The sequence below is a fragment of the Gossypium hirsutum genome, chromosome A10 (assembly GCF_007990345.1).
Source record: "Gossypium hirsutum isolate 1008001.06 chromosome A10, Gossypium_hirsutum_v2.1, whole genome shotgun sequence".
Taxonomy (NCBI): Eukaryota; Viridiplantae; Streptophyta; class Magnoliopsida; order Malvales; family Malvaceae; genus Gossypium; species Gossypium hirsutum.
In genome coordinates this window covers 115586281-115601704 of record NC_053433.1, presented here as the reverse complement: position 1 = coordinate 115601704, position 15424 = coordinate 115586281, and the positions used below count along the sequence as shown (strand labels likewise).

At 29.8% G+C, this 15424-nt stretch overlaps 2 protein-coding genes across 2 annotated transcripts; both read right to left on the bottom strand.

Moving 5' to 3' along the window:
* Positions 1-132: 132 nt before the first annotated feature.
* LOC107951666 (UDP-glycosyltransferase 76F1) lies at positions 133-1825 on the bottom strand. Its single transcript, XM_016886796.2, has 2 exons — positions 1271-1825; positions 133-1190 (listed from the first exon to the last, which is right to left on the bottom strand). Exons 1-2 carry the CDS (start codon positions 1767-1769, stop codon positions 277-279), a joined length of 1413 nt encoding a protein of 470 aa, XP_016742285.2. The 5' UTR covers positions 1770-1825; the 3' UTR covers positions 133-276.
* A 4351-nt stretch (positions 1826-6176) lies between these two features.
* Positions 6177-8435, bottom strand: LOC121207824 (H/ACA ribonucleoprotein complex non-core subunit NAF1). The gene is made up of 5 exons (XM_041078234.1): positions 7870-8435; positions 7463-7786; positions 7047-7377; positions 6848-6961; positions 6177-6768 (listed from the first exon to the last, which is right to left on the bottom strand). The coding sequence occupies exons 1-5, from the start codon at positions 8200-8202 to the stop codon at positions 6671-6673; spliced, it is 1200 nt and encodes a 399-aa protein (XP_040934168.1). The 5' UTR covers positions 8203-8435; the 3' UTR covers positions 6177-6670.
* Between the last annotated feature and the right edge of the window lie 6989 nt (positions 8436-15424).

The window sequence follows — 15424 nt, the reverse complement described above, 5'->3', positions numbered from 1 at the left end:
GTTTTAAAACAATAATTCAACTTTTTGTGAAAGATTGATGGTTAAATTTAATTTTTTTTTTAAGTTAAGAGTTAAATTTAACTCAAAAGAAAAATAATGAAGGTCAATTAGAAAAATATATAAAACTTGAGATTTAAATTTAATGTTATTTCTATTATTATTTGAGTAACCAAATCACTAAAACAAACAAGTAGCATAACATTAGAAATTGGATAAAATTAACTAAAGCTCCCAAAGATTTTATTAACTGGGGATTGAGAGGCTTATTCACAATCTTTAATGAGTATGAAAAGTAAGTGATTCCAATGATAAAATGTGATAAACCAAGCTGTCTAGTGCTTGTTTTGAAGACCCACTTTCACTCAAGCAAAGATTTGATTTCTCCTTTAAATTCAACATTCTCTCCCTTATATTTTCCCCATCTTTGTCCACCATTAATCTTTTGACTGTCTTCTCTATTTCCCCTCTCTCAAGCCCTTTCTCTAATTGCAAACCAATCCCCCAAACCTCACTCACATACCTTGCATTAACCTTTTGGTCAGTGAAACAAGGCATGCAAACCATAGGGACCCCTTCACAAATACTCTCCAAAGTTGAATTCCACCCATTGTGGGTCCAAAAACCTCCCACAGATGGATGAGCCAACACTTGTTGTTGAGGAGCCCATTTAACAATATGTCCCTTCCCCCCCAATGTTTCCAAGAACCCATTTGGCAATGGTTCAACCCAGTTTGAACCATGGACTAGACCTGGCCTAACCACCCATAAGAATGGTTGGTTGCTATTAGCTAAACCCCAAGCTATCTCCAAGAATTGGGTTTCACTTATTGATGCTAAACTACCAAAGCTCACATAGATGACTGATTTAGGGTCTTGTTTATCTAACCATGAAATACAACTTTGGTCATGTGTTAACAAACTGCTTGAAGTAGTACTTGAAGTGACTGCAAAGCATTTATGGAATGGACCAATTGGAAAAAATGGAACCCCAAGTTTTTGGTGAAGTGTTGCAAGGGAAGTCCCTTCTAGTTCTTCAAAAGTGTTCCATATCATACCATTTGATGCTTTGCTTTGTTCCACCATGCCAACCACCACATTGTAAAGATCTTCAGGGTCATTTGTGTGGATCACTGGGAGGTCTTTTACTCTTAATGGTGGAAGCTCAACTATTTGCTCCTCTAGCTGAGAATCTGCCGTTGAATAATATGACCGTCACATATACGATGCTATAATCATTTTTATACGCAAATATATATAGTCATATACATACCTTGTATAGGAAGGTACCCTTTTTCCCTTAGGAGAGGAAAAGAAGAGAAAACACAAAAGGAAGAGGCAGCACCAGTCCTCAATACCATCCTAGGAACCTTAAGTTCATTTGCAACATCTTGAGTGAAGTAAAGTATAGCATCGGAAATCAAGCAAGCAATCGGCTCCTCTGAAGTATCGGACAACAAATCAGCCAAGCAATCACGAAAAGGCAGTCCACATATCGCATTGAGCATCGAGACGAACGCGATGAGATCCTTCGTGCATCGATTGTTTTCAGGCAAATCTTCGGAGATGATACGGAAAGTGAAGTGAGGGTAGTTTGAAGGGTTGGGAGAGTTGAAAGTAGTCTGGATAATGGTGATTGAGAACCCTCTTGAATGAAGAATGTTTGCAAGGTCAAACATGGGATTAATGTGGCCTTGTAATGGTAATGGAAACAACACTAATCTTCTGCCTTTCCTTTGCTCCATTTCAACACTGTTGATTTGCCTATCCATTGCCCTACTTTTTTTCACTTGGCCTTAAAAAATTGTATTTAGATCTCTTGTCTAGTTATCAACTTATCAATGTTAAGTCATTTTATAAAAGACAAAATGGCAATAAAAGTTGAACCTGAGTTGTCCTTTTTACTTGATTTTCACATTCAATGTTTTTATTTTATCCCTAGCACATGCTTAGTGGTATGCATACATGTGGTGCTGTCGTTGGAGACCTCCTGCCTTTTGTTGCATGGTTGGTTTTATTCCTTATTTTGATGGTGTTGACGGCTAAGGTAGTGGGCTTACTAGGGTTTTGTGAGGTTAAACTTGGGTTTTGGTGACCGTTTCTAATTGCATTTGAGAAGCCGAAATTACTTTTCCACCACAAAAAATAAAGAAGAATAGTTGATTTTTGGGTCAAAAATTATATATTATATTATATTATTTAAATATTTCATGTACCATTATATTATATTATTTAAATATAATTTATCATCAAATTAAATTATTTAAGTATAAATTATTATTAATAAATTATTATTACATTTAAGATTTTAAAATATTTAATATACCATTAATTTTATAAATAATTTATATTAAATACTTTAAAGTATTTAAAATTTATACTTTGTTTATCCTTATATTAAATTATTTAAATATCACAAAACTTAATTAATTTTTAACTTTCTACAATCATGTTTAAAAATGACATTTTAACCTTCAGCCACATTCTTTTAGAACACTTTTTTACTGTACTATTCAACTGCGAGCTAGATCAAACAAATCAGTCGGATTGGTTGTATTAAGAACCAGTCTGGGTACTGGTCTAAATAAAGGGTTGAATCGATAAAACCACGAATCGGTTAAACCAATTGAATTGACCAGTTGGATCGATTGAACAAGCATCAAACTATTTTCCTTTATTTTTTAAATTATTAATAATTTATTCAATTAAACTGAAGAAACTAATTGAATTGATAACAAATGATCTGATCAGTTCAACCACCAATTTGATTCTAAAAACCTTACTTAAACATTTAAAAAAAATTACTCAATGGTTCCAACTAGAATTGACACATTTTCTAAGCTTTCTTATCTTTTAAACAAGATTTGTTCGTCGTTTCCCAACCCTACTTCTGACATTCTCTAATTAGTCTTTATAAATCTACTCACTTACGATTCTTTAACCTAAACTTGAATACTCATCTTGATTCCATCTAAAAATAGTTTAAAATTTTCAAATTTCGAACTTTAAAATTTAAATCTAAACTTTCCAATAATCATCAACTTAACTTTGGTTTCTATCTATAATCATACTTTGCCACGATATATTTCTTATCCAACGACGATAGCAGTAACAGGGGAAAGAAAAGGGTCAGTCACATATTACTACTTACACAGAAAAAGATTACATTTGAAAAAAATTCATGAGGGCTACATCTTTATTTATTTGAAAATGTTTTGATTTCAACATGTTTTGACTCTCTTAATTTTTCTTCCTCATGCTTTGAATCTTGGATAGCCATTGCTTTCAAAACAAATTACAAAGTAAAACAAAGGGGGTTTTTCCAAATCTTCTAAGAATCAGTAGGACCAATGAACCTGAAATTTTGAAATGGAGATCTCAATTTATGGCACTACTCTTCAACCACTCTCACTATTTATTTTAATGGATGGAAATTAGATAAGGCAAGGGAAATCTCCTTCTTATAAGGCAGTTGAGTGACACGCATACCAAAAACGAAAATTTTCCTCGTTTTTACGTTTAAGCTTACGAGTGGCATAGATAGATTAAAAGTGATAATGGATCGGGTTCGAATTGAGATTAAGTATACTTTATATTTATTCAAGTTTGATTTAGTTCGAAATATAAACGTAAAATTTTGTTCAGGCTCATTTATATTTGTAAATGACTAACTTAAATTTATATTAAGTTTACTCATTATTTTTATTTTTATTTAAAAAATTAATAGATTGCTTTAATTTAATATTTAATAAAAAAATTCATTTATTAAAATATTTACATAAACATCTTAATATTTTTTTAATACTTACATTATAGTATTATATTATTATAGATTTGATTTTTATGTGTTATAAATTATGTAATATATAAAAATAACATAATATAATGTATTTAAAATTTAGAAAATAATTTGGGTCGAGTTGGACTAAAGTTCAAACATTCAATTTTGAGTCTAATCCATATTTCAAATGAGCTTATTTTTTTGTATAAATTCATTTTTCAAGTATAATATTATTATCTAAACTTACTCAAATTTCAAACAAAATTTCAAGATTGAAACAGTTCTACTCTAGTCTTGTTGCAGTTTTCTTTTGGACCAAATATTGAGAAATTTTTTCTAACTTTCTAACACTACAAATTAGGTTAAAATTATCAGCATAAAACACGAATTACCCTTTGATTAAAAGATTTATGTTTAAATTTTCTATTTACTTGTAAAGCAATTTAGTGAGTGATGCCAAAAACAACTTCATTTTTACTGCAAGTGTTTAACCTTACGTGACATAGGATTCTACACTCCTATGGCTTTCTTGCCGCCTTCACCAAATTTGCTTGTAAATGTTAGGAATCTTTTTTCCTTTTTAGTGTAATAACTTTTTTCTCTTTCTAATTTTTAAAAAAATTTATTTTAACTCTTTATTTAATTTTTTATCTTTTTTTTAATTTTAAAATTTATATATTTTATTAAATTATCACAAAATAAATGAAAAAATTAACGTTTTCTAATTTTATTGACGTTGCATGCATGTAAATTACTGTGTGAATAGCATATCAGCATTTAAATAATTTTTAATTTTTAAAAATTTAAAAAAAATTATAAAAATTATTTTTAAAAATTAAAAATAATTAAACTCATTAAAATATAAAAAATATATTTTAAATTTTAAAAAATTAATTAAATGCAAACGTACCATCTACGTAGCAATCCATTTTAAGGTGATTTGTTAAAAAATGTAAATTCAAGAGCTAAAAAAAGTAAAATAAAAATAAGTTAAAATGATTTTTTTTGTTAAGTTGAAAGGCCACAAAAATCATTATACGTTTTTTTTTTTTCAACACGGCAAATTAGATTAAAATTATCATCATATAACACAAATTACTCTTGAATTACTCAATCGAAAAAATATTTATATTTAAATCTTCAATTGACACTAACTCACTACCCTTTTTCAAAAAATCACAATTGGGATAATGAAATTGAAAAAAAAAATTATTTACGTATAAAGTGGTTACGCTCTTAAAGTACTAACAACGCAAAAAAACAATATTACGCTTAGCTCTCCAAACAATTATACGATAAGCAATCCACTTGAAATTATTTTAGTCATATGATCATAACATTATTTTAAAATCTCAAAACGTGAAGAAATTTTACTTTTTAATCTCAGCATAATTCCTCCAATTTATTATAGATCATTCCACCAACTAAAATTAATTCTACCGAAATTAAGTTGTCCCATTTTAACTCAAGCTTTATTGTTTAATGCAAATAAAGTTGGTATATTTAATGCAAATACTTAAAATGAAGACTGTAGAGATGTTTGACTAGGTCAATACTGCAGCAACACCAAGGAGAAGAAGCTGTAGAAACAAAGATTTATCCATTGTTTATTCTTTTCAAAAAATTTTGAAAAAAAAGAAAGTGCCCAAAAATTAAATTTAAATTAAGTACCAAAAACCAAAAATAAAATAAAAATGGGTTCCAAATTTAAAATTTCAGGCTAAAAACGTACGGCAAATTTTATCCCATAATTATTTTTTTTTCTAATTTATTTTATTTTATTTTTTAATTATCACTTTCAATAATGTCATTGTCCCCACCACCGCTACTTCACGTTGAAGCAAAGCATGCAATTTTTTCTTTTCTCTTTTTTGCTTTTACTTTTTATATCTATTTAAAGTAGTCCTATTTGATTTATTGCTTTTGGCAAAAGGATTTTCTTTTCTTAATTTTGGATTTATTAGATTAAGTCAATTAATTGCTTGCTATGAGAAGATTTAGTCTTTAAGAAGGGATAAAATAATATTTAATCCCTAAATTTAGTCTCTAAACTTTTTTATTATTCGGATTAATTCTAACACTCTAATGTTTTACCACGATATCACTTAATTCTTTTAAATAATATGATATAATCTCAATGTATTAAATCATCAAATCAACAAAAATTATAAAAAATATTTTTAGGACCAAATTGAATAAAATTATCTTATCCAAAAAAATTACAAGAAATATGTACTTTTAAGAATAATTGAACCTTGTGAGTAGATAGACAAAATTTGTGAAGGCAAAAATCTTATTGTCATGTTCCATTTATTATCATATCCTTCAATGAAGGACAAGCATGCAATTAATTGTTAAGGAAAGTATATACAAATTAGAACAAGCATTCCAAGCAAGATAATAAATAATAATAAGAATTTCTTATTATTAGTAAAAATATATTCTTCCGAAGGGGATATTACAAAGAGGGGTCTGGATTTTTTCTTCCTTCTACAATTTTCTCCCAAATTTCAAAGGCAGGAAATCCAAATTACCCTCATAAAATTATATAAAATATTAAAAAAAACCATTTATTACAACCAAAAAAAACCCATTCCTTCCCCTAATTCTTGTTCCTATAGAGTTAATCACCCCCAGAAGCTGCAAATCTTCAAATCTCCTTGAAAGATAGAGAAAAAAGAACCCCATAACTTGTTAACTTAAAAATACTATTTTATTTTATTTATTTCTAAACTACACTCACATTCTTGAATTCTTCTTTATATATATATATATATATATATAAACCAAAATACCATATACCCTATCATAAAAGCTACTACCCTACTATCTTTTTCCATCAAAATAAACACTATTTTGAGAGAAAATTTGGACAAAATTTGGACTAAATTTTCAGTAAGTCCATTCTTGAGGCAAGTTTAAGCTTCCATCTGGTCTATAATTTCTTCTTGCTTGTGTCAACAGTGCATTTCTTCTTGCTACCAAAGCATCTACACAAAATTTGAACAATAAGAACATTGGTTTTAACATAAACAAGGAATTTGAATCTTTGGAGTTATAGTTTTATACCATAGTTTGATGCAAAAGTGGGATTGAATTGAGGTTGAACATGGTTTTTGGTATCATCGAAGTTGAGATTTAGAGCTTGAACAACCTTTGCTGGTAGTAACACTGTTGAACAGCCTAAAGAACAAAGCCAAGAAAAGAACTTAGAAAAAAATCCCTACAAAATGGAACATGGAAGTGGTCTAATTTATGTTTTTAGTACCTGATTTCTTTCTAGGTTCATGAGTGGTGGTGTTGGTGGTGTTGCCATATCTGCGAGGTATAAACACACCAGTGCCAGTTGATTCCCTCTTGACACCACTAGATCCACCAAGAAACATAGCTCTCATCCCATTTTGTGAATGTTTCTGCTGTTGGGGCTGAGCTTGAAGTGGAGGCCATGAAGATTGTGGTAGCCCCAGTGGTCTCCCACCAACAACATTGTTCCTTAATCTAGTCTGAATCTGGTGCTGGTGCTGGTGCTGGTGCTGTTGCTGGTGCTGTTGTTGAACCTGTGCTTGCCAGTTACTTGCCTTAACTTGCCTTCCATTAAACTAAAAACACAAAAAAAAAGACCATAAGAACTTGAACCCAACAAGCCCCAAAATACAATTTTTAAAATTTTACTAAAGGGTTTACCTGATTGAAAGGAAGGGTTTGGTCTGAATACAAGCTGTTTGTGGTTGTGTTGTTTTTCATAAAGGAATGATTTTGCGGTTTGGATAAGGTTCTACCATGGTTAAAGTTGGTATATTTAGGCACTTCATTGCTCATTTTTAGCCTAGCAACTTGACCAGCAGCAGCATAAATGAGATCCCAAGTGTCATTTTGAGGACCAAAAGGTGTTGTTGGTGGAGATGGTACTTGAGAAGGACCATTAGGACTACCGTTGCTTGAAGATGACCAACATCCACCGAGTCCACTCAGTGTCGACCTTGGTGAACTCGCTAAAGCTCCGTTTTTCTAATTCAAAACAAGAAACCCAAGTTTAAAATCTGTTCAACAATCAACATAAACGAAAAAAGAAGAAAAGAACTTTATCATACCTCGTTTTTGTCCATGGAAAAGGTAGCAGGAACAGTAAGCTTCTGACTCGTTGAGTAAGCGAGCCGTCGAGTCAATCCAGCAAGAAACTCATCTTCATCACTACTTTCAGTCTCCGTAGAGCCAACAACAGATTCAACGGGTGAACTCAAAGGCGAGAAGGAGTCAAACTCGTAAGGGAACTCAGAAGGGAAACCATGACTAGATACCAACAACTCAGTACCCTTTTTTCCACCGATTTCGTTCTCGAATTTCCCTTTCTTCATAAGAACATCATCGTCGGTTAAAAACTTCGCCGGCAACCAAAACTCAGCATCGTCCATCAACTCAGCCATGACCAAGAAAAACAGAGGAAAACAGGGGAATGAAAGGAGGTGAGGAGGAAAGGATTTGCTTGGGAGAGAAGATTTAATAATGAGGACCCAAGTTTGGGTTTTGAAAGAGAGAGGGACCCAACCGAAAAGAGAAGAAAGGAAATGGAAGGAAAGTGAGAGGAGATGAGTAGAGAATGTTGAAGACAAGCTGTGCTTTTATTAAGGTTTCAGGGTCACTTTGAGACAGAGAAAAAATAAATAAAATTTAAAAAAGATTTAAAATTTAAAAGGAAAAAATCAACAAAATAAAAACAAAAAACCCAAACTTGGAAATAAAAATTGAAGCTTTTAGTGGGCAAATTGCCAATGGAAGATGTGAAAAACAACTGGAAAGGGAATGGCCCAGTGGTTGGAGACATTTGTCCTGTTTTCCAACACACCTGACATCTGTCTTCTTTTGGTTTAATTTACTAACTTAATTAACAATTAAGAGAGTAAAGTTCTTCTTTGTTTTTTGAATTTTTTTAAAATTTTAAATTTTGGTGACCAATAATTTGTTTTTTTTTTTGGGTTTGGGGCAAGATTTGATGTTTCTTAGTGGTTAAATTTTACTTGCTTACATCAGATTCTCTTTGTATTAACCCTAAAAAATCACATGATTTGATGGGTTTTTTTTATTTTTTTTCAAAATTTGAATGATTAAATTGGTTAAAGAGATTGGGAGATTTTGGTATGGAATATTTCAAAATATATGCTAATCTTAACTTCAATTATTAAATTTTGAATCAACTATAATCGAAACATCATAGCAAAAGTCAATTTCGAATAATTTTAAAAACAACTTACTCGTTATGAATATAAATTTTAAGTCTCAGTAAATCTAGAGACAATACATACATGATTTACACAAAATGGGAGCTAAAGGTCAAATAATATTAATTTCGGATACAAGACTTGAAACAATTAAAACAAAGCATTGCAATGGTCCCTGCGAATGCTCACGCAATGTGATTTCTGCCCAGTGCTCTGAATGTCAAAATGAAGAAATTTAACCAAGCGCGGGTAAACAGCGGGAGTAACTATTACTCTCTTAAGATAGTCAAATACCTCGTCATCTAATTAGTGACGCACATGAATGGATTAACGAGATTTCCACTGTCCCTGTCTACTATCCAGCGAAACCACGGTCAAGGGAACGGGCTTTGCAGAATTAGCGGGGAAAGAAAACCCTGTTGAGCTTGACTCTAGTCCGACTTTGTGAAATGACTTGGGAGGATACTTAAAGGTCAAAATTTTCAAAATAGTTTAATAATGGCCATATCTTTTTTAAGTTGATCAAATAAAGGTTTTTTATACAATTTACCCAAGTTTTTAGTACCAAATCAAGTGAATATTGAAGCATTTAGAATGGAATACATGATAGCCGAGTGAGATATTATTTGAAAATAAAAACTTAAATTGAAGTCCACTATATTGTATTTGAAAAGCTTTTATTTAAACACCTTTGAAAATGTTTGGTACTTATTTGAGTACTTTCAAAAAGATTTAATCCTTATTCAACATTTTGAAAAGTTTGGCCATTATGTGAACAACTCGTAAAAGGTTTGATCCAATTGAAGCATTTTGCCTTAAATAATTTGTGTTTGTTAATGTTTTCTTGGTGATGGACGGAGCCTGGAGACGATTCTTTGAAGAAGATAGACTGAAATCAAAGGTCGAGCATTCATACAAGATGAACATGAGTTTTGAAGTGTTACAACTTATGTGACACACTCTCAAAGCTCACATCAGCAAAGTTGGAGTGAGCAAACAAGCAAGCTTAGGTTAATCAATCATGAAGCTAAAATCTAGATAGAAAGAAAATGAAACATATTTGGATACTTATACCTAGTCCTTAGAGTGCTCAAAAGGCTAGCTAAAGATTGTTTATTAAGCAGTCGTCTAGTCATTTCAACACATTAATCTACTTGGTTATCAATTTGTTGGTTCTACAACCTTGGTTGCTCAAGGTCTCCATGTCAAATCATCAATGGAAACTTACTTTTACTTGTTGAAGGGAGTTTGGTCTCAGATTGTCAATAAAATGTATTGTCCTCTTGTCAGGGTTTTGCCTCTTGTACTTATTATACCATGGATGCAAAGTTAACAAATATAATCCTCAATTGGTGGTTCAAACCCTTGCAAGTGTAATATACATAATTAATGTTTCGCACAATACCGACACCTCTCCTATGAACTTTTAGGTCATGTCTCCACCAACCAAGGCTTTCCCTAAACTTCATGAACCCCTCTGGGCTATCCTTGCAGTATGGGAGACAAAACCTTGGCATTAATGATCCATAAGTAGTGGTGTATCAACGTTGCAATTTAGAAAGCCCGATGGAGGCCAAATGCATGCAATTGCGCTTGGGAGTGAGCAACTTTAGAAGCAACCCAGTCTTGGATAAAATGAGTAGCAAATGCCATAGCATGAGTCGTTGGGACATCATCCGCACGCCAAAGGAATAGGTTTCGGTAATACCATAAACTCTAATTACCTTTAACTGTATTAAATAATATATTTAATTTTTTTATGATAATAAATAATAAAATGTAATTATTTTTATTATATCATATTTATAAATATGTTTGTGAAATTCAAAATTTTCCACAAAATTAGTGATCTTATATCTATACCTTCTTTATGAAGATAATAATGTGGGTATTTGGGCGGCTGAAGTGCTCATGATTTTGAATTTGGTATAAATAGAATTAAGTAAGCTAAAATTATGAGTAAATAGGGATGGATCAATGACCATATTATTCTTACAACACGTATTTTATGTTATCCACTCATTCTTATCTTCTTTCTATGTTATTATGCTATAAATATAGAGCAAGAAAATGAAAGTAAAGGAAATCAACCATGTTAAGGAATAACATCTATATAAAACTTTACAACTATATATTTTAAATGAGATTACACTATGTCATTTTACTTATGTAAATTTATATAGTAATTTTTTTGTGGTCGCTCATATTCTTATATTACAAAACATGAAAATTATACATAAATTTCAATTCAATCTGTGATGTAATAAATAATTTTTAGTTTTATTTATATAGAAATGTGATTGGATGATTGAAGATGACGATTCCATAATTATGTTAAGAGATATAGAAAGTAACTTTGTGGTGTGTTAGAGAAGGAAGAAAGAGTTTGGGGAAGTTTAACGAGAGTATTTGTAATTATCATCCCTTGTTTCATGTCTAATAAGAAGTATTTATAGATTTTCTATCTGATCCTTGAGGACCCCGATATCAATATGCTTTTAGAAGCTATTGAGTCATAGGATATTTGTCATCCTTTTTTTTCATGTCTTGATTTGATTTGATGAGGTTCACATATAGAGTATGTAAGAGATAAGTATTATTGATTATACTAGACGAAATATTTCTTGTAAGTAAAATATTTTTAGTCGTTGAACCTCGTTAGTAAAGTGATTTATTCAACGAGATCCTCCAAAGACAATAAATTTTATACAATAATATAGACATAATTTCTTTTTTTTGGAAAATTAATCTTAAATTCAAATCTTTAAATTAATATTGTGCCATGATTACATTTTTATGATTTTTGATAAATACATAGTTAAATTTGTTTTTTCTGTCACCAATGTTATGTACAATGGTAGACAGCTTATAGCTGCAAAGGGTATAGGGTCAAAATCATGAAAAGATCAAGTAACTCGCAAATGAAGTAAGTTTGATAGAACATGAAATGAAATGAAATCAATAGGCAAAAAAAAGCTTTATGTAAGCTATATACCCATCTCATCCAAAAGGAATTTCAGTTTCCACCCCCACTACTGTCTTCTCCTTCTTTGCTGATAATCTTAATCATCTTAATCTATTGCAATATATATATATTGGGAAGAGATTCACTTATACAGGTATTTTATATTCTATTCATATAAATCATGCACGTTAAATTTAATATAAATTAAATATCTTTAACTATTCTTTTTATGTAAAAAGGATTTCAACTGTTAAATATATATTAATACAAACCGACATGATAGAGGTATCAAATTCATTCAAAAATTTACATGCATGACGAGTATATATACCTTGATAAATTTAATATTTCAATTGTTAAAATATTAATCATATATAAAGTTACAGAATCATGAAAATTACTTAAATTTGACAGCATACGTGGATTCCTCCCTTATATAGTAAGAGTTTTAGTGTTTGTATTATAAAAAATAATAATAATATTTCTCACTCTTTCTTTCCTTCTTTTTAAATTTACGACTACAATTAAAATTATAAACCATACATATTTGAATTAATTATAATCAAAATTAAGTACTACAAAACGCAACTAAACTAACATCCAGAGCCAAATTAAACCAGTTTTAAAGATAAATAAATATAAAGACAACCCAAACATGATTTATACAAAATGGAAGTCGAACTTGGTACATTAAGATTTCTATAGTATAAATTGTATGAGTTTTAAGGGTTTCAATATTCGAAATTACAAGTTATAATTATGCTATAAATTACAATTTATCATTACAAATATTACTTAAATTCAAAATGATAATTCTAAGCAACTCTTGAAACCTCAAAATTACGAAAGTGATCAGTCCTCATGGCTAATTGGGTTTTCAATTTCAAGTTTTTAAACCATACAATTGGCTAACAAAAATCAGTGATGGCACACTTGCACTCAAAAATTGCAAAGTGATCTTCTTCTACCCCTTAAAAGGGTTCTAATAAACGGCTATAATTAAGAGTCAAAGTCTATAGTTTAATTTTGGTATAATTGCAAAATTTGGAACCTCATTATAATAACGTGTAAATCACTTATTATTATCAATTGCTAATTGCTTAAATTTGGGTATTTTCACCATCATTTTTAACATCCTTCTAGCCCTATCAATGGTGAAATTAGTGGAGAAGTGGGCAATAATGCAAAACAGCAAAATAACTCTTCAAGCAATGGATTTAGATATAAAATTAACATGCATATATGTTTATATGTATAAATTTTTATTAATTATAAAAATATTAAAATATGAAAATATTGTTATAATAATAGATAATAATCTCTTTAAGAAAAATAATTTTTTTCTTATTCGAGTTAGTGCTGAATTGATTTATGACATCAAACTCATCAATAAATTTTATTATAGTGTGCGCATATATATATATATATCCAATTTTTCTATTATAAATACTTAACAAAATTAGCATAAGTGACTTAATATGTTAATAATAGAATTTTGATTTGGTAAAATGTAAGGGTTTTGACTTACATTCACAACAATTTTTAGAAAAAAAAGCATTTGAAAAAACAAACTTGCAATCATTGAGAAAGTCTAGTCATATTGGTCACCAAGTGGGGCAATTAGATATATCCTCCATGTCAAGTAAATCCTCTACACACACTTTTATATATATGGATATAGATATTCAAAAAAATTTTGTAACAATATTTTCTGGAATTACTATTGATTGGACAACATCTATAATATTCAAACTCTTTTTTTAATAGGAATGTTATCTAGAAGAGTCGCAAAATGAACTAGGATCCCTTTTGCAATATATATTATTTTTCATTGGGTAATATGCAGATAGATCAATGATGCTTAAAAAATAAGAAAATACGATAATTAAAGGTGTTTATGAGGTTTACAGCAACTTCAATATTAAAAAAATTTTAGGTTTAAGTTTGATTTAATTTGATATGTATAAATAATTTGTTTTATTATTTAAAATTTTGAATTTAAACTAAATCGAGTAAGTGAAAAGTCAGTAAATTTTTACTCAAACTCGATCAAAATAAATTAAGCTTACTGTGGTGCCAAACGAAACACTCTTATGGAGAATAGGTCTAAGGAGGTAAAAGTAATAGGGAAGCCACTATATTAGGAATCAGATTGCATTTTGTTCCCTCTATGTTAATTCAAACTTTCATTCATTTGTCCTGTTAAAAACTGGCATGGCAAACGAAATAATTAGATGACAACACATGGCATGCCACGTGCACAATATATTAATATACTGAGATCAATTTTTAATAATAGAAATTGATAAAAAAATTAACAGAATTATTAAATATATATAAATTAATTTGTCCAATTCATAACATAGAAACCCCTACGATAGTTTCACTGGTCTAAGGGTAATTGGTGTCCCACTTTTTGTAGGGTTTTGCATGATTTGCATGTAGTAGGTCATAGTGAGAGTCTTCAATTACATAGGCAAATGGTGCATTGATCAGCCGCATTTTATGGCCCTAATTAAAGCACAAAACATAATCATTAAGCCATCCCTCCATGCATTATTTGTTATCATTAGGTTTTTTCCTTCTTTTTCAAGTGTGTTATTTATTTATTATTATATTAGTAATTTATAGCAAAAAATTATCAAAAAATTAATAATAATAATAATAAAGAAACAATGAAATGCTGAGGAAATATATCTTATAATCATATTGTTGGTGTCACAGATCCCATCGCACACATAAATCATTAATAAAAGTCATATATAGTAGACAAGTCACCCGCTCCACTCTTTCATAATTAATTTAACTATAAGAAAAAAAAAAGTCAAGAAATTTGGAATAATAATAATAACTGCAAGATTATTTTAAAAATAAATTTTTATATGCATTACTTTTTTTATAAAATAATATTTAGTACATTATCTTGGTCGAGAAGGGTAAAGTTAAAAAAAAAAATTATTTTAGGAGGGTCAGGCCCTTGTCTAGACCTGTTCATGGGTCGGGCCACTCGACCTGTTTGAAATATGGGAGAGTTTGAGTAAAAATATAGGCCCAAAAAATAGACTTGGACAAAAAAATAATACCCATTTAAAAAACAGGGCGGGCCTCGAGTAAGGCATTTTTTGGCCCGAATTCACTAAATGATCTATTTTTTTAATATTATTTTCTTATTATTTTCTTTCTATGTTGCTACCATTTTACTATTATGTTACTACTATTTTTGCTATTATTGTTTGGATATTGCATAAAACTTATTTTATTATTAATTTTGTTATTATTTTAAAGGCATTTGCTTGTTAGATTGTATCTATCTTAGTGTAATTTAAGTATACATATAAATTTATTTTTAGTTTGTTGTGAAATATTTATTTTGATGTTTTTAGCATTTTTGATGTATTATATTTTTTTAAAATTATATAAAAATAATATAAAAATTAATATGGGCGGGCCGAGTCGGGCCCAAAT